Below are 18,303 nucleotides of genomic sequence, written 5' to 3'. Positions count from 1 at the left end.
ATTTCATTTTTAGTTCAGTCTTTTGGCAACAACGCCTCAGTGTAGGATACATTCCTCCCACATTATTCCCTTTGAAATGACATGGATATATATAAACTGTATGCACATCTGGGATAATCCCCTAACACTGATTATTTTCTATTGGCAGTATTCTATTTTGGACGGACTGGGATGCCAGTCTGCCCAGGATTGAGGCAGCGTCTATGAGTGGTGAAGGCAGACGCACCATCCACAGGGAAACGGGCAGTGGCGGCTGGCCCAACGGACTCACTGTGGACTACATGGAAAGACGCATTGTCTGGATCGATGCCAGGTAGTGTTTGCCACTAGTCTCTGAATATACAGAGCGCTCTCATTTCACTGCACCTACCCACTCACTGATTGCATCACTCAGTTGCTCAGTCTTATTATACACTTTTCTAATAAACATCCAGAGGCGCTATGCTTATGTAAAACTGCATACAAACTACACACTTATCTGCCGACATGAGCAACGTGCATATACTTAAGCTGATGCGCATGTTACCCCTGTTATGTAAAGTATACATCTGTGCTTTAATCCTCCTCTCCAGGTCAGACGCTATCTACTCTGCCATGTACGACGGTTCTGGGCTGATTGAAGTGTTGCGGGGTCATGAGTATCTGTCCCACCCCTTCGCTGTTACCATGTATGGAGGCGAGGTCTACTGGACTGACTGGAGGACTAACACTCTCGCCAAAGCCAACAAGTGGACTGGGCACAATGTCACCGTAGTCCAGCGCACCAACACACAACCCTTTGACCTGCAGGTTTATCACCCGTCCAGACAACCCCAGGGTAGGTTCCACACCAGACACAGATGCATGAATTTGCTCATTTGGAAATTCACACTCACAGACGGAGAGATCACATATCACAGATTTAGCCCTGCTCTGTCATGCAGCTGACTGTTTCGGGCTTTAACTCTTAAGGAGAATCGTGACAAGCTCACAGTTCATTACTGACCGTGTTGATTCACAACTCCTATTCCCCAAAGTCAGCTGACCTTTTAGAGCTGTGAGCCACGTTGTCTCCTCACACTGGCAGCAATTTTGGACGCGTCCTGCTGCCTTGTTGATCAAAAAGTCATCCCTGTTTGGCATTTCCCATCGGCTGGGTAGGAAATAAAACCCTTCCCCTGTGACTTAAATGTCATGTGTTGATCTCACAGACACACATGATTGACAAGATGGCAGTAGGATTGTGAGAACTGTGTTGCAGGATTCTGTCACATTGAGTTGTCACCTTGATGTTTAGTAGCCAATGGCTACGGGGTCCCAGGGGTGTATGTGGGCAGCAGAGAGGCACCAGGTCCTGTAATTGGAGGCGGAAAAAGAGAGATCTCGCAGAGTTGTTGATTGACAGCTGCAACCAATGCCCATGACAGTGATGAGGCAACAAGCTGTGTTGACAGGCCTGGTAGACAAACTGTTTCTGCACTCTCACTTTCCTTGAGGGCGCATTGACGGAGAGGTCCATTACACTCAGGAAAATGAGAAAATAACTCCTGACTGTGACACTTTGGAAACTGCATCTCACATTAAAACTCTTGGCCCAGTCTGATGCTAGAATGTACAGGTTATGTAAATGCTTTTTGAATTTTTGAAAATATAAGATGCACTGCAGCCTCCAAGGACCCTCCCTCCATTCTGTCATATTTTACACGTCCTCTTCATCTTCTCTCTCTCTTCTAGCTCCCAACCCATGTGCCACCAGCGACGGTAAAGGGCCCTGCTCCCACCTCTGTCTCATCAACTTTAACCAGACCTTCTCCTGTGCCTGCCCTCACCTCATGAAGCTGCAGCCTGACAAACGCACCTGCAAAGGTACACAACACCTGGCACCTGTGGTTATGGAGAATATACACACAGTCATGTGATACACAGTATCATTCATGTCATCAGTAAGCGAGGGACAGGCTTCCAGTTTGCAGGAGTCTGTTCTCACAACTTTTAGGAGTCGGACAGCAACATGATCTCCTGAATGTGACATCAGCCTCATTAGCTCTTACACTGACATTATGATTGCATCTCTGTTTGCACTACGCAGCCTTCTTCCCTTTCCTATAACAGGCTGTAACAAGTAATGTGCTGAAGTCTTCAGTTATTGCAGTGTGATTTCGGGATAATTTTGAGGGCTAACTCTGAAAATTTCTGTGCATGTCAGCACATACTCTCACTCCGAGTGTCGGTCTAAATGTTTAGCATTCTACAGAACAATCCTCATCTCAGCGGTGTAGATGCAAGGATAATTGGATTAGAGAGCATCTGATGCATTGTTTGTTACACAGGATTTTTCTGGGATCAGAGCAGCAGTCTGAGTCGATAGTTTTTTTTTTCATGAATGCTGATACATTCACCGCAGAGCTGAGTTTCATTTGTACACACACCTAATTGAGAGGGAGTTATATGTTATCACCACCCGCCAACTCCCAGGAGGTAATCAGTCCTCGACAAGAACATTTTGTTACTGACTGGTCAGTGTGAACCCTTAACCTAACCTTAAAGCAGAAGTGTGTGATCCGGTCGTTTTCGCTAATGCTGCGTTCCAGGCAGGCTTTTGAAATCGTAAATTACAGCTTCAAGTCACAACTTACGACTTTGTAGCGTTCCAGGCAGCCCACTCATGTTTTTCCGACCTGTTTTACCGGTGAAAGTCACTATAACGGCCACTCGTAACTTCCGACCGGTGAACTCGTACCAGATCGAACTGGTACCACTTCACGGTCGGAAAAATACGAGTTTCCTTGAACGCACCATAACAGTCCTCGTCGCTACGTCACCACATTCACGGCGTTCCTTGGCTGCACACACAGCCCTGCATGCCGTTCTCTCTCCTCATTGGATAAAAACTGTAGGATACGATAAATGTTTTCTCTTCGGCTCAGAGCAGAGCAGAGGGACTGAGAGACCCGTGTTTCAGTCCAAACACTCTATGTAAGTGATTGCTGTCGGAAGATATAACTATTTAAGACTTATATTAACACAAATATATCACAATCACAATGTAGGGACAATGAACAAGTAAAGGGAGGTGGAGAGAGAGTCTGCAACCATAACTGTACAAACGTGCAAAAGATTAATGCATTACACTTAATGGACTGTGAAAAGACAACCAGATGAAGTAATAAGCAAAAGATCCACAAGGCCTAACATCATGATATTATTGTGTGTAATATTAACACAACATCACATATAAACATTAGATCAATATCTTATTTTTTTTTAATTCTAATTATTGTATATTATTACACCTCTAGTAAATGTTTGCATTTCTTATTCTTTGTTTGTTTTTCTTTTCCAGAGTCCAGAAAGTTCCTTCTTTATGCTCGTCAGATCGAGATCCGAGGTGTTGACATCGACAACCCTTACTACAATTACATCATCTCCTTCACTGTCCCGGACATTGACAATGTGACAGCGGTGGACTATGACGCCGTAGAGCATCGCATCTACTGGTCAGATGTTCGAACACAGACGATAAAAAGAGCTTTCATCAACGGCACAGGGGTGGAGACTGTTGTGTCTGCTGGTAGGAACAATCCCAGAAGTATTTGTTGTCTTTATTTAATGCTTTGTAGACTCTCATAAATGCATAGTTTTCACAAGGGTCAGAAAAAACTGAGTTTCTGGTCACTGCATCTAACCTTTTTTTCTCTGTGGTTCTTAAACTTCCCAGATCTTCCTAATGCCCATGGGTTGGCTGTAGACTGGGTGTCCAGAAACCTTTTCTGGACCAGCTATGATGCCAATAAGAAGCAGATCAATGTGGCCAGACTAGATGGATCTTTCAAGAATGCTGTCATCCAGAGTTTGGACAAGCCCCACTGTCTGGTGTTGCACCCTATACTGGGGTGAGTATTACCGTTAGTTATTCTTGTCTTAGGTCAACATGTGCCTGCTCTGTCTGATGCTCTGTCTGCGTTCTGTTTCTCCCAATAATACTTAATTAAGTTCCTGCTGATTTTAATTGCACAGATTGCAGTGTTTTTCTTGGCTTAGCTCTTAATTACTTGTGGGTTTTGTTTGAACTCATTCTTTAGAGGAATACACTTTGATCTAGGTGTTTGGGGCACAACAATCGGTCTCTTAATGCTTCTTCTTCATTGACCTACTTGCTTTTCCTCATTTTGATCCTCCTGATGCTTCTCGCACTGGATAGACTGTTGATATTCACAAAATAGATCTCAGCTCCTCTCCACATCTAATACCATTCGTATCCCTCCCCAGGAAGCTTTACTGGACTGATGGTGACAACATAAGCATGGCTAACATGGATGGTACCAACAGCACCCTGCTTTTCACCAATCAGAAGGGACCAGTAGGTGAGCAGATTTACCGTCCTCTTCCAAGAGTATTTGACAGTGACTTTAATTTTGACTTTCTATTAAGCTCTTCAGGGTGGAAGAAGAGAAATGACAGATGTGTATCTATAAGAGCAACATTATTCTTTTCACACAGGCCTCTCAATTGACTTTGAAAAAGAGCAGCTGTACTGGATCAGCTCAGGAAACAGCACCATTAACCGATGTCAGATGGACGGATCTAAACTGGAGATCCTGGAAGGCGTTAAAGGCAAACTTACCAAGGCTACTGCACTGGCCATCATGGGTAAGATGAACACAATTATAAGCCACTCCTACTAATTTGTCCCCTTCTGTAAGAATTCTTATTGTTACATCATATTACTGTTCGACCCTGTGTTAGACTCACCAGCACAAGTTAAAGGGATAACAAAAAGATGTGAATTAATTTATCTCACTGTAGGAGACAAGATGTGGTGGGCAGATCAAGGAACTGACCAGATAGGAACATGTGACAAGAAGGACGGAGGAAACTGGAAGGTTTTGCGAAACAACACCTCCCCTATGATGCACATGAGGATCTATGATGAGGATGTGCAGAAAGGTAAGACTTATGTGATTTTATAATTTGAAAAAAAAAGAAGAAAAGAAATGTCGCTGCTTCTTATTCTCTCTCCAAACCATGACTTTTTATTCTCACTTCTCGCCTCCACTGTTTCTGACTGATCTTCTTCCTTCCCTGTAGGGAGTATCAACCTGTGCAGCAACAACAACGGTGACTGCTCTCAGCTGTGTCTCCCTACATCACCAACAACCAGAGCCTGTATGTGTACTGCCGGGTACAGCCTCAAGACAGGACAACAGTCCTGTGAAGGTAAGACACTGATTCACAGCCACACTCACAGCAGCAGAAATGCAGCATGTCATAAAAACAAAAAGTAAATGTCTTTTCCCTGAGCAGGAATGGGCTCCTTCCTTCTTTACTCTGTTCATGAGGGAATCAGAGGAATTCCACTTGATCCAGCAGACAAATCTGACGCATTGGTGCCGGTGTCTGGCACCTCTCTGGCTGTGGGCATCGATTTCCACGCAGGTGAGTGATGCTGAGGGACATTAGTAACTGCTTGAATGACATCTTCAAGTTGTCATTATCACAGCGAAGTGGGTATTTATAGAGTGACACAAAAGGTATCTTCTTTTTCAGAGAACGACACCATCTACTGGGTGGACATGGGGCTGAGCACCATCAGCAGGGCCAAGAGAGATCAGACATGGAGAGAGGATGTGGTCACCAATGGCATCGGCAGGGTGGAGGGCATCACTGTTGACTGGATAGCAGGTCTAGACAAAACTCCTTCTGTTTTCATTAAATCCATCACTAGTGCATCATTCAGTGCATAAGCATGGGAAAAAGATTATGAAGCTGACTAATATCCCTCTGTTCTCACAGGAAATATCTACTGGACTGACCAGGGATTTGACGTGATTGAGGTGGCCAGACTGAATGGCTCTTTCCGCTATGTGGTCATTTCTCAGGGACTGGACAAACCCAGAGCCATCACTGTCCACCCAGTGAAAGGGTGAGGCTTTTTACCAACAGTACAATTCTGCTTGCTGCAATAGTGTTAAAGGTGTGGTTGCATTTAATTTATTTCCACTGACATGCAATGTGTCCCTGTTTGCAGGTATCTGTTCTGGACCGAGTGGGGTCAATACCCCCGTATTGAGCGCTCTCGGTTGGACGGCACCCAGAGGTTGGTCCTGGTCAATGTGAGCATCAGTTGGCCGAATGGGATCTCCATCGACTACGAGGTGTGGACTGAAGCTGACATCATACTGATTTACATATCCCAAAACACATGTTTCTGATTTCATGTCTAGTTTGAGCAAATATGCAATAGTTTTTCAGAGGCAGGGCCATGCTCCGTTGTGCAACAAGAGATATATTTCATATGCATATGTATTTCTCTGCAGGAGGGTCTCCTGTATTGGTGTGATGCCAGGACAGACAAGATTGAACGCATTAACCTGGAGACTGGAGAAAACAGAGAGCTGGTTCTGGCCAACAACAACATGGATATGTTTGCTGTGTCTGTTTTTGAGCAATACATTTACTGGAGTGATAGGTCAGTGCACTTGATATATTTGTTTAATCACTCAACCATCTTTCTCTATCTATCCATAGTTTTAATGGATGGCAAACTCTAAATCATATAATAGAAATTTAGTTTTGTAGCGTAGTGTTAATGGACTCGGTGTTGTTGTCTTTTGTTTAGGACTCATGCCAATGGATCCATCAAGAGAGGCAGCAAAGACAATGCTACAGATGCTGTGCAGCTCAGGACTGGCATTGGCGTACAGTTGAAAGACATCAAGGTTTTCAACAGGGCCAGGCAGCAAGGTAGGAAAACACATCAAACATCCAAAAAATACACATGAACTGTAAAAATCGTCTTTTTCTTTAAGAAGTCACTAAATGTTCTCACAACAGTGAACCGCTGCAGGTTTGTCCTCGTATACGAAGACAACAACCTCACAAACTCAATGTTAAAAACTTTAAAAACCCAACTTAACAAACACCCTCCAGGAATCAGAACGAGAGAGGTACATTATTTTGCTCTACAACACGCCCCATAAACATGTCACACTCTCCCCAGGCACCAATGTCTGCAAAGACAACAATGGTGGCTGTCAACAGCTGTGTCTTTTCCGTGGAAACGGGGAGCGCACCTGCGCCTGTGCTCACGGCATGCTGGCAGAGGACAACCGCAGTTGCCGCGACTATGACGGATACCTGCTGTACTCGGAGCGGACCATTCTGAAGAGCATCCACCTGTCCGATGAGACGAACCTCAACGCGCCAATAAAACCATTTGAGGATCCTGATCACATGAAGAATGTCATCGCGCTCAGCTTTGATTACCACGGGGGCGGAGGGAAAGGATCCAACCGCATCTTTTTCAGCGACATCCACTTTGGCAACATCCAGCAGATCAACGATGACGGCACGGACCGCAAGATCGTGGTGGACAGTAAGTGTGAAGTCATCAATCACGAGAATCCTTCAGACTCCACTCAGTAATACACCTAAACCTTTGCTTCACTCAGTCTGAATACTTATATTTAAACTCTGTTGCCTAGTTGGTTCCCTGTCCTCTCCATTAATAATAGAATGTTGTCCCTCGTCCCCTCAACACTGTAAACAGCCATCATCACACATCTTGACAACACAAGCACCCACAAGGATCCACTGTAACATACACACAGCTGCAGCTTCTCAACCAGAGGAGGCCGACATCACTCAGGGCTGTCGCTTCAGGACGAGGACACACTTGCAAACACACATGCACACTGGGCAACACACACAGACTGGGCTTTTTACTTGTATCACAGCTGAAATGTCTTTCAAATCACACTCTTTTTAAATTATTCAAGAGTAGGTTGTTGAACTCCATCCAGAAAAACATCACATTTAAAAGCCTTGGACCAAAGATGTTCTTAGCAAGCAATATTTAAAACATAAATTATTTGATAGGAAGGACAGGAAAACAAGAAAAGTGCATGAGGTTAGTCTGTTTATTGATGTTACCCTGAGATCAGGATTTTTCTAGTAGATTGTAAGAATCGTAGCCAGTTTCTCCACATACATTTTTCATCCACTGACTACAGAATTTGTGAACTCAGCTGAAGTTAGAGGAGTGTATGAGTCCAGATAAGATGCTGCAATAAATCAGACTGATACTACATCAACTTTTTATTTGCATTTTAACACCATGATATGTTTACATTGCATCGTATTGAAAAATACACTGTAAGTACGTAGATAAGTAACATAATATTATTAATATCACAATGTTGTTTTTGTCCATGTCGAGTAGCTCTAATTATAGGATCAAGTCAGTAATGATGTAGCAGTGTTTTTTCTCCTCTGGTCAAAGACTCAGTTTTGTCCTCTCTCCGAGGTTGTGTCCAGCTCAAAGGGCTGCACCATGTCCCTGCTCATTAAACGAGGACAGTTAATCAGACAGCTTTTGCACCATCCCCAGCGATCTCTCCCCAGCTCTAGTAAGTCTCTTCTAAACTTCTGAGACATAAAGCCATAGAGTACAGGGTTTACCACTGCTACTGAGGATGCCAACAGTCTGGCCAGGATGGCGATGATGTTGTAGCCAGGCGAGCCTGATATGGTTCCTCCGATGAAGGAGAACATGAGGGCGTAGGAGGGCAGCCACAGGAGAGTGAAGACCAGCACCAGGAGCGCTGAAGTGTGAGTGACCTGCCTCTGGTAGCGTTCCAGCTGGGGAGCGTTCCCCAGGAGACGTGCATGTCGGAGAAAGCAGTAGATCTTGGTATACATTAACACGATGATGCCTAGTGGTAGTGTGAAGCCAAACAGGAAGAGAGCGATGCTGTAGACCAGCTGACTGAAGTCTGACAGGAAGGCAAAGCAGTACACAGCACTGGACATGGTAATGGTGCGGAAGGCAAACTGCGGAGCTGCCAAGGCTGAGGCAGGGACCCAGAGCAGAGCCACTGTAAGCTTTATGCGTCGATGCATTCTTGAACGGTATGCCCAGGTGGGGTGAACCACTGTCAGGTAGCGGGTCACGGCCAGAGCAGCGAGGGTGAAGACCGAGGCAGACGAGCAGGCCACACCCAGGAAGCTGATGGCTTTGCACAGGAAGCTGCCAAAAGGCCAGAAGCCCAGGGTGATAGCAGAGGTGTGGAAGGGGAGGCAGAGCAGCAGCAGCAGGTCAGCAGCACTCAGAGCCAGCAGCAGGGTGTCTGTACCATGCGGGGGTTGACTTCCTTTCCTCCTCCTGCCAGTAAGGATGATGATGACGAGGGTCTGGCCAACAAGGCCGGTCACCAGGATCAGTCCATCCAGGATGGGCACCACGGCCTTAATCAAAGCCTCATCTGCGCGGTTCATTTGATCAAGGCTGCTGCTGTTTCCTTGCATCCCCAAAGTCTCCATGCATCCACAATAAAAGTCTAATGAGGCCTGTTAATGTTACGCATCACAGCAGCATGTTCACAGAGTGTCTGGATGATGAATTTGTTCACTCTAGTTCCTGTCATAAATTGTGTTAGTCACAGGCACGACCACACTCCATTAGGACAGCCAGTACTCTCATAACAGTAGCAATTAGCTAAGCAGTTAATATCATGCTTGTCAGATGACCACTTCATGGGCACTGATAGTCGGTGCTCCCACTGGAAGACAGAATCAGAGGTATGCTGCTGCTTATGTTTAGTTTGTGTGTGAAGCTGTAAATGTGATGTGCCAAAACAGATCGATCGTCATTATTTGGTCACAGTTTACGTATGCTCAAGTGCTCAAAGATTTTTTGAATCCAGCTGAATCCCTTAAAATTTTGTCCCTTATTGTTGTACCCTTGCAGTCTTTTGAAGAAATGTAAACCACCTAAAAGATGATTAGATGTAATAGTATCATTTTGTGAAAAAATTAAATCAAGTAGTTGTCTCAAAAAACTCCAAACATGTGTCATTATCCAGTTTACCACAGCTACAAAAATGATAAAATCATGACCTTAAAGAGCACGCTGGCTTCTCCTTGGCTGTCTCAGCATCTCCTGTGTGTAAATCCAAGGAGAAGTAGTTTGGGTCAAAAGAGAGAAGAGATGTCAGTGCAGCAGCTAGCTGTATTGATTTCAGTGGACAAATTCATCCCAGTATCTGCTGACAGACATTCCACTTTAAAAACAGTCAATGCTACTTGATGCTAAGTGGTCACCGCGGGCAGGAGGAATAATGTCCATTAGGAAGCTCCTCGGAAATTTGTAGAATTTGTGATAAAAAATAAACAAGAAAGACTCCGGCAGTAGCGGCAGCACTACTCCTGAGACTGTCAGAAAGGCTGTTTTTCTGAGTGGCAATGAACATCTCAATAGCTTTTCTCCGCTGTTTGCACAGTAACCAGGGGCTGAGCTGATCCCGGCAAGGGGAGGGAAGACTGCTCTGCTTCTCGTTACATAATACTGGCTTCAATGAACTTTACTCATTCCTGTTCCGCGTGTGTTCTTCCTCTAATCCCAGCGATTACCTGCTCATACACACCTTTTTCCGTTTGTGCTTTCTGCAACCTGATTGGGTTTTTTCAGAAGCAGCTTTATTCTTGTGACTCCGTGTTGGGTTTGTCCCTGAACTGGTCTTTTAGTTCTATGTGGCTTTGTTAACAACATATTCAACCTTAACATTGTCCTGCATTAAGGTTGATTATGGCACTTTGTCATTCATCTGAAACATCTCTTAAAGGGCAATTATTGACTTTCGGCCAAGTGCAAACAGTTGTGTGGAGTATCCAGGTTTTTATTGTTCGGTGTAAGTGGTCATAAAGGTGGTTGCTAGTGTGACTTAAAACAGATGGATGCAGACCTTGGAGCCCCTAAGACTGCAGTACAGTGTCCTTTTCCATGATGTTGTGTGTCATGCGGGAAGCACAGATAAAAATAGTACTCCTATTTCATGTACCATGAGTGGGGTTTGCAGGATGAAAGGGCGATGGATATCGAGAGCCACAGCTGCTTTATCTTTGCCATTCACGGCTGACTTCTTCACCCTGGTCTGTGTCCCTAAAGTGTCTCAAGCTGTTCTACTTGCAATTTTCCTCCCAGAACAAGGAGTCACCATGAATGAGTGTGTCCACAGGGAGCTGTATTTGTATGTGCAGGCAGCCAGCCATGAAATGACAGGATGATACAGACTCTTTAAACTCTCTCCAGGAACAGCAGGCGTGGTAAATACTTGGATCTGTGTGGAACTGCTTTTATTTTACTCTTTTTTAACTTTTCCTTTTAACCTTGACCGTCTTCCTCACAACATTTTTCCATTCATGAATTGATGTGGGAAGATGGGGGGAAAAAGCATTTACCGCTGTCTCTTTAATAAAACCTCAAAAGAGTTAAACATGGGGGCAACTTGTTACACCTATGACAGTGATTAATGATTTGTTGAATTCTCATTGAAGGTCCTCGTTAAAGCTCCTACTAACACCCCTGAGAGGTGATATTTTTTATAGTGAAATAAAAGGGCTTGTTCTTCCCAAGCCATATGCTTCTGAAAGCTTTGGCTGCACAGCAACAAAGGAACCACAGGCAGAAAAACTATCATCAACGGTCCAAAATATTTACTAAGGGCCAACCTCTTTCTTCTCTGTTCCGCAGATGTTGGGTCAGTTGAGGGCTTGGCGTACCACCGCGGTTGGGATACATTGTACTGGACCAGTTACACAACCTCTACCATCACTCGCCACACAGTGGACCAGAGCCGCTCTGTGGCCTATAACCGCAACACCGTGGTCACTATGTCTGGAGAGGACCACCCCAGAGCCTTTGTGCTGGACGAGTGTCAGGAGTGAGTCATTAATATTGAAGCTTGATGCTCTGCACTCAGGGACCTGTTCCAATAGTGTTTCTTTCTTTTTTCCTTTTGAACAGCAGATTTATTTTAGTTCACTCAACCGTAACTTTTATTCCAAGACATTTTGGAAGCTCCCGCTGCACATTATAATGCCTGTGTTGCATTTTGTTCCCACTACAGTCTCATGTTTTGGACCAACTGGAATGAGCAGTCTCCCAGCATCATGCGGGCCTCTCTGAATGGAGCCAATGTGCTTGTGATTATCGGCAATGACATTAAAACTCCCAACGGCCTGGCTATAGATCACCGTGCTGAGAAACTCTACTTCTCTGACGCCACATTGGACAAGATTGAACGCTGTGAATATGATGGAAGCAGCCGTTATGTGAGACATCTCTACTTTTTTTCTTCTTCTTATGACTATTAAAAAAAACCATCAAGGCACAGAATTGAATTTTAGTGTTCTGTAAATTTATGCCTGTAATTTTCTTCTCCCTCAGGTCTTACTGAAGAATGAGCCTGTCCATCCATTTGGCCTGGCTGTGTATGGAGACTACATCTTCTGGACCGACTGGGTGAGGAGGGCAGTCCTCAGAGCTGACAAGTACACAGGAGGAGACATGAAAGTGCTGCGTGCTGACATCCCTCAGCAGCCAATGGGAATCGTTGCGGTGGCTAATGACACCAACAGCTGTGAGTATCATCCACTGCCGTCATTGTACTGTTTGTATATGTTGCTCCCCTCATTTACATCATTCCTGCAACTCGGCTTTTTCTCAGGGCGTGACACCCTCCTTGACAAACTATGTTATACCCTCCTTAGGTGAATTTTCTCCTTGCCGATCAAATAACGGAGGGTGCCACGACCTGTGCCTGCCCACATCTGATGGACGGGTCAACTGTAGTTGCCGTGGAGACAGACAACTTCTGGAAGATTACACCTGCGTTTGTAAGAGAGAGACAGATAATGTTTTTGGAGGATTTCAGGATCACATTACACAATGGCTCATCGACATTACAAGGCTGATTGTTTATGTGAATCAATTGTATTTATCTCCCCAGCACTGAACGTGTCATGTGGAAGTGTGGATGACTTTGAGTGTGGAAACGGTGACTGTATCAACTACAGCCTGACATGTGATGGCATGGCCCACTGCAAGGACAAGTCTGATGAGAAACAGTCCTATTGTGGTGAGTTTTTAAAGGGGTTATTTGTTAGGGAACAATGAGCTCACAGAGCAGCATTTATATTGTGTATTATTATATTTTGCAGAGAGCTAGCTGTTTATCACATTCAAAGCTATTTAAAATGAATGCACAAATACAATGATTCATCAGATCATCAGGGGAAAAATGGCTTATATGCAATGTGACTAGGGAAAGTATTGTACAGTTTGAGTAAAGAGGTGTGGTAGAGAGAAAAAAGTGATACATTTAAAGTACAGCTTATCAGTTTCAGCCATACATTTCGAAATTGGTGGATTATGCAATATTTAAAATATACAGAAAGGACTCTTTAATCATTTTTTTTCTCCACAGCCAATCGAATTTGTAAGAAAGGATATCGTCGCTGCATGAATGGTCGCTGTATCGGCCACCAGTTCTGGTGTGATGGCACCGATGACTGTGGTGACCATTCAGATGAGCTCCCCTGCAATAGTGAGTAACTACTCTCCATATTATAGGTGCAACAAGATTTGGATACCTTTTTAACTAACTCACTCCACACTGCAATGTTTTTACTGGTCAAACTGCCTGATCTGCACATTTAAGCTGTCTCTCCTCAGAGAGGAGCCATAGAGTGGGTTCATTAGCCTAATGATACGCTCTTTGACAAGTATATGATTATAAAGTTGACTTAATGAGGAGGTTGTATTTGCTTCCCATCTGTTCATTAAAAAAACTCTTATGCCTCCTGCAGTGACCTTGTGCAAAGTTGGAGAGTTCCAGTGCAAAGATGGAAGCTGCATCTCCAACTTCAGCCGCTGTGACCAGGTGGTCAACTGTGAAGATGCTAGTGATGAAATGAACTGTCGTAAGTAATCTGAGATGATCCCACTGAGACATGTGTAGGGTTATGTGGTTTAATGTCCCTTTACTATGTGAGGCTGTTTTTAAAAGCTTTTTTATGCATTCCTCAGAGCCCACCGACTGCTCTCGTTTCTTCCGCCTGGGAGTAAAAGGAGCTTCCTTCCAGAGCTGTGAGAAAACCACTCTGTGTTATCTGTCCTCATGGGTGTGTGATGGCAACAACGACTGTGGAGACTTTTCTGATGAGAGAAACTGCCCAGGTTTCATTTTTGTTTCCCCTATTAATACTTACATTTTTTGTTAAATTGTCAGATATTTTATATTAAGTTTCTTTTTTTCTTACAGATAAAAGGAAGCTGAAATGTCCAGTCAACTTCTTTGCTTGTCCCAGCGGTCGCTGCATTCCTATGAGCTGGACCTGTGATAAGGAGAATGACTGTGAGAATGGAGCTGATGAGACACACTGTGGTCAGTCCTGAATAAAATTGTCCTCAAATACCCAGATGTTTCTTCAAAACACAGGGCATGCCAGAAAACCAGACTGTTTTCTTAAGACTTCCTGCTGCACATGGAAAAACATGATTTACGGTTAGGGTAAATTAAGTAATTTTTCCAAAATGCTCTCTCTACTGTCCTTTGCAGACAAATTTTGTACATCCACCCAGTTTGAATGTGGGAACCACCGCTGTATTTCCAGCCACTGGGTGTGTGACGGTTCTGATGACTGTGGTGATGGGTCTGACGAGGACCAGAGATGCAGTAAGTCACATTTTATTTCAACTCACAAAATCTTAAAAGTACTTCCTGCCAAGACATGCGTGCCTAAGACTTCCTGTTGTTATATCACCAAGTAACTTTCCCATCATGTTGTGACAGAATCCAAGACCTGTAGTCCTGAGGCTTTCCAATGTCCCGGCTCCCACATGTGTGTGCCTCAGCGTTGGAAGTGTGATGGAGACAAGGACTGTCCTGATGGAGCTGATGAGAGTGTCAAGGCTGGCTGCAGTGAGTGGGACAGTTACTAAATGCTCCTATGGAAAAATCTGTCCTCTTCTTGAAGTGATTTATGAAAACTTTGCAGAGAAACTCAATTATAAGTTCATTTCTGCTTCCAGTGTACACCAACAACACCTGTGATGCCGAGAATGAGTTCATGTGCCAGAACAGACAGTGTATCCCCAAACACTTTGTGTGTGATCATGACATCGACTGCTCCGATGGTTCGGATGAATCCCCAGAATGTGGTGAGTGTCTGTGAAAAGAAATGGATGAAGACTCAGAGGGAATGTAATAAAAAGAACAAAACAAACAAACTACACAACATGTTGTGAGAGAATGTGAGAATGGTGTTTATACTTGTACTTACTTCTAAGTGAGGCTGAATTTGATATTGAACGTGCTCTTGTTCTGGTGTAGAATATCCAACATGTGGTCCAGATGAGTACCGCTGTGCCAACGGACACTGCCTCAACCAAAAGAAATGGGAGTGTGATGGAGAGTTTGACTGTCAGGATCGCTCAGATGAAGCTCCCAAGAACCCACGCTGCACTGACTCGGGTAGGTGTTACCATTTTTTAAAATCTCTTTATAACTTTAGAATTTATCTTCTATAATAATTAAGTATTAGTCATAATATGATTAACTTTTTTTTCAAACAGGCCATATAGCTGCACCCTCTTTTAAAGTGACAGTAATCTAACAAGGCATTTGTGCGTGATTTCAGAGAGGACGTGTAATGAGTCAGCCTTCATGTGCCGTAATGGCAAATGTCTGAATGAGACTCTGCTGTGCGACCGCAATGATGACTGTGGTGATGGCTCTGATGAATTCAACTGCTTCATCAACGAGTGTCTCAACAGTAAGCTGAGTGGCTGCTCGCAGCTCTGTGATGACCTCAAGATTGGCTACAAGGTAAACCATATAAATGATTGATGTAAAGGTTTTGAGGTTTTTTCTTTTTCAATTTTTATACATGTTTTCAGTCAAAGTTCAATTAAAAGAAATCAAATTATAGCATTAACTCAGAGATTGAAATTAGCCAAGAAATTAGAATTACAATAGATGCACAGTTACTCAAGAACAAATGAGCTGTATGCTATTAATGGGAGTTGGAAAAAAAAAAAGTTAGAAGTTGGGAACCACTCACTTCAGGCATGCGGTTATGTAAGACAAAAACATGTTTCGGCTCCTTTTCTTGAAAGTAGGAGGCCGGTCTTAGAACACCTTAAACTCTGAGTGAACTCTCATGCCTGTGGTGTCGAGCCTGTGGTCAGAGCTTAATTTAAAAAATGATAAGGAGCTACATGGATGCCAAAAACATTTATTTATGTGGGTGTAGTGAAGCTATTACAGATAAGTACAGTAAGTATTTTCCATCACAGATTTGCTCTCATGTGTGACTTCTTTTGTGTATCTGGCTTAGTATCCTGCAAATTCCCACATAATAGCGAGGGAGTAGAATTTGGAAGCGAGTGTGTGTGGTGTTCTTTGAAAAACACAGATGTGCGTATGAAAAAGTTCATTAACTGTGCTCACTGTTGTAACACAACCTAGCAAGTCAGATTTGTAGCTATTCAAGCAACTCCCATTGGAGTAGAGATATCAGCACCACTTCACTTAGGAAATTGGAAAAAAATAGGCTTTTGGTTATAAGAAAAGAACTCATCTTTCAGGAGATTTTGTGGCAGGCCCTTGTACTTGTTCCACAGAAGTGCCAGAACCCATAAACTGTGAGATTGTGACACATCTCCTGTGCTCTTGTTCCTTCTCAGTGCCGGTGTCATCCTGGTTTCCAGCTGAAGCGTGATGGAAAAACGTGTGTAGATGTAGACGAGTGTACAACCACCTACCCCTGTTCTCAGCGCTGCATCAACACACATGGCAGCTTCCACTGTCTCTGCGTGGATGGCTTTGAACTCAGCCCCAATGACCCCACCATCTGCAAGTCCACATCAGGTAAGGCATGCACATGTATGTTTTGCATTTTGCTGGGTGCTCGCAGCCAGTTGAATCCTGTTGAATTGGTTTTCTCTCTGGTATTTGTGTGTAGAAGAGGAACCCTATTTGATCTTTGCTAACCGATACTACCTGAGAAAACTCAACCTGGATGGCTCCAACTACACTCTCATAAAGCAGGTGAGTGTCTCACCTGTTTTTGGTTCTCTGTTTAACCTACTGTCACATGACGAGGTGAAGTTCCTCAGTGCACCTGTTGAAACTGCACCTATCTTTGCCTCAGGGTCTTAACAATGCAGTGGCGCTGGACTTTCACTATGCCGAGCAGATGATTTACTGGACAGATGTGACCACTCAGGGCAGCATGATCCGACGCATGCGTATGAATGGCAGCAACATGGAGGTCAGTGAGGAAAAAATCGAATGTGGTTTTACTTTTTTGTTCACATTTACTTATTTATATGAAAGTTGTGTTGGTATTTCAATCATCGTTTCACCCTGTGACCCACTTACCTGGCAGGTATTACACCGAACCTCCCTGAGTAACCCAGATGGCTTGGCAGTGGATTGGGTCGGCGGAAATTTGTACTGGTGTGACAAAGGTCGGGACACCATTGAAGTGTCAAAACTCAACGGGGCCTATCGCACTGTGCTGGTCAACAGCGGCCTACGGGAACCTCGTGCTGTGGCTGTGGATGTGCGCTATGGGTGAGAAACATCGCTCTCCTGAAACTGAGCCCATTTTTTTGTCATATTTTAACTGATAAGCTAATGTCACTAAGTCTTAAAAGAGTAACTGTAACCGAAACAATTGTCTTTATTCCCTGGCCTTCAGGTACTTGTACTGGTCTGACTGGGGTGACAACCCTCACATTGGGAGAATTGGGATGGACAGCACCAACAGAAGTGTGATCATAGAGGATAGGATCACTTGGCCTAATGGACTAACCCTGGACTTCATCAATGACCGTATATACTGGGCTGATGCCAGGGAGGACTACATCGAATTTGCCAGCCTGGATGGCACCAGTAGACACACAGGTAATAGACTCATAGACTCAGAAATGAATTTTACTGCTTTTACAGCCTAGAGCAACATGGTGGATTACACTTTTCTGACTCATAGTTGACAGCATGAGACTCCATGTGCATGTATTGGCACGCAGAAATATTCACAACAAGTGATGATGATGTAAACATGGCTAATTATGTGAATGTGAATGAGGAAGTGCTGAAACTTGTATGAATGAGTTTCCTTTTTTCAAGTGAAGTCATGGCACCAAGCGTAAGCAGGCAGCTCAGACAGAATCCTGCAGCACAGGCCCAGCAGACAGAAACACTGAATGGGGGAGATTGTCCTCATTAGTGAGGCCTCTAGCGTGTGTGACGTCTGCATAGCACCCAGTTGTTTAGCTCACTCGCTACAATAGTTGATATTGTCAGCAAACTGGGTGTGCAAAAGAATGGAGCTCAGCGGGCGTCTGTATTAAAATTTCTCACATTCAGTAAGCGCTGCTGAACACCACAGCTATGGCATCCCATCATTCCCTGGATGAAGAATAGACATTATGTAAAACTGTGGGTGTATGGGATAGTATCTAAAGAACTTACT

General features: G+C 44.0%; 2 protein-coding genes across 6 annotated transcripts in view; one reads left to right on the top strand and one right to left on the bottom strand.

The window, feature by feature from the left end:
- The window catches only part of lrp1ab (low density lipoprotein receptor-related protein 1Ab), an 83,639-nt gene that overhangs the window by 51,879 nt on the left and 13,457 nt on the right, over positions 1-18,303 (top strand). For all 5 annotated transcript variants that reach the window (XM_083976108.1, XM_083976107.1, XM_083976106.1 and 2 more), the window contains exons 26-60: positions 149-313; positions 573-817; positions 1,714-1,845; positions 3,323-3,550; positions 3,698-3,872; positions 4,249-4,343; positions 4,480-4,629; positions 4,786-4,926; positions 5,068-5,196; positions 5,284-5,415; positions 5,527-5,661; positions 5,773-5,902; positions 6,008-6,134; positions 6,297-6,448; positions 6,599-6,723; positions 6,980-7,354; positions 11,510-11,699; positions 11,886-12,090; positions 12,206-12,398; positions 12,529-12,654; positions 12,768-12,896; positions 13,245-13,364; positions 13,627-13,740; positions 13,847-13,996; positions 14,082-14,204; positions 14,379-14,495; positions 14,613-14,741; positions 14,852-14,980; positions 15,153-15,293; positions 15,460-15,647; positions 16,508-16,691; positions 16,786-16,871; positions 16,975-17,094; positions 17,212-17,399; positions 17,527-17,732. In XM_083976108.1, coding sequence (XP_083832234.1) covers positions 149-313; positions 573-817; positions 1,714-1,845; positions 3,323-3,550; positions 3,698-3,872; positions 4,249-4,343; positions 4,480-4,629; positions 4,786-4,926; positions 5,068-5,196; positions 5,284-5,415; positions 5,527-5,661; positions 5,773-5,902; positions 6,008-6,134; positions 6,297-6,448; positions 6,599-6,723; positions 6,980-7,354; positions 11,510-11,699; positions 11,886-12,090; positions 12,206-12,398; positions 12,529-12,654; positions 12,768-12,896; positions 13,245-13,364; positions 13,627-13,740; positions 13,847-13,996; positions 14,082-14,204; positions 14,379-14,495; positions 14,613-14,741; positions 14,852-14,980; positions 15,153-15,293; positions 15,460-15,647; positions 16,508-16,691; positions 16,786-16,871; positions 16,975-17,094; positions 17,212-17,399; positions 17,527-17,732 — 5,474 coding nt within the window. The remainder of the gene's footprint in view (positions 1-148; positions 314-572; positions 818-1,713; positions 1,846-3,322; positions 3,551-3,697; positions 3,873-4,248; positions 4,344-4,479; positions 4,630-4,785; positions 4,927-5,067; positions 5,197-5,283; positions 5,416-5,526; positions 5,662-5,772; positions 5,903-6,007; positions 6,135-6,296; positions 6,449-6,598; positions 6,724-6,979; positions 7,355-11,509; positions 11,700-11,885; positions 12,091-12,205; positions 12,399-12,528; positions 12,655-12,767; positions 12,897-13,244; positions 13,365-13,626; positions 13,741-13,846; positions 13,997-14,081; positions 14,205-14,378; positions 14,496-14,612; positions 14,742-14,851; positions 14,981-15,152; positions 15,294-15,459; positions 15,648-16,507; positions 16,692-16,785; positions 16,872-16,974; positions 17,095-17,211; positions 17,400-17,526; positions 17,733-18,303) is intronic.
- On the bottom strand, positions 8,263-9,300 carry LOC310989166 (galanin receptor type 1; the record flags this gene model as incomplete). The annotated part of the gene is made up of 1 exon (XM_083976119.1): positions 8,263-9,300. The coding sequence occupies one exon, from the start codon at positions 9,298-9,300 to the stop codon at positions 8,263-8,265; it is 1,038 nt and encodes a 345-aa protein (XP_083832245.1).

This window comes from Trachurus trachurus (assembly GCF_905171665.1).
Source record: "Trachurus trachurus genome assembly, chromosome: 7".
NCBI lineage: Eukaryota > Metazoa > Chordata > Actinopteri > Carangiformes > Carangidae > Trachurus > Trachurus trachurus.
The sequence above is the reverse complement of the archived record's forward strand: the minus strand, read 5'-3'. Positions and strand labels throughout refer to the sequence as shown.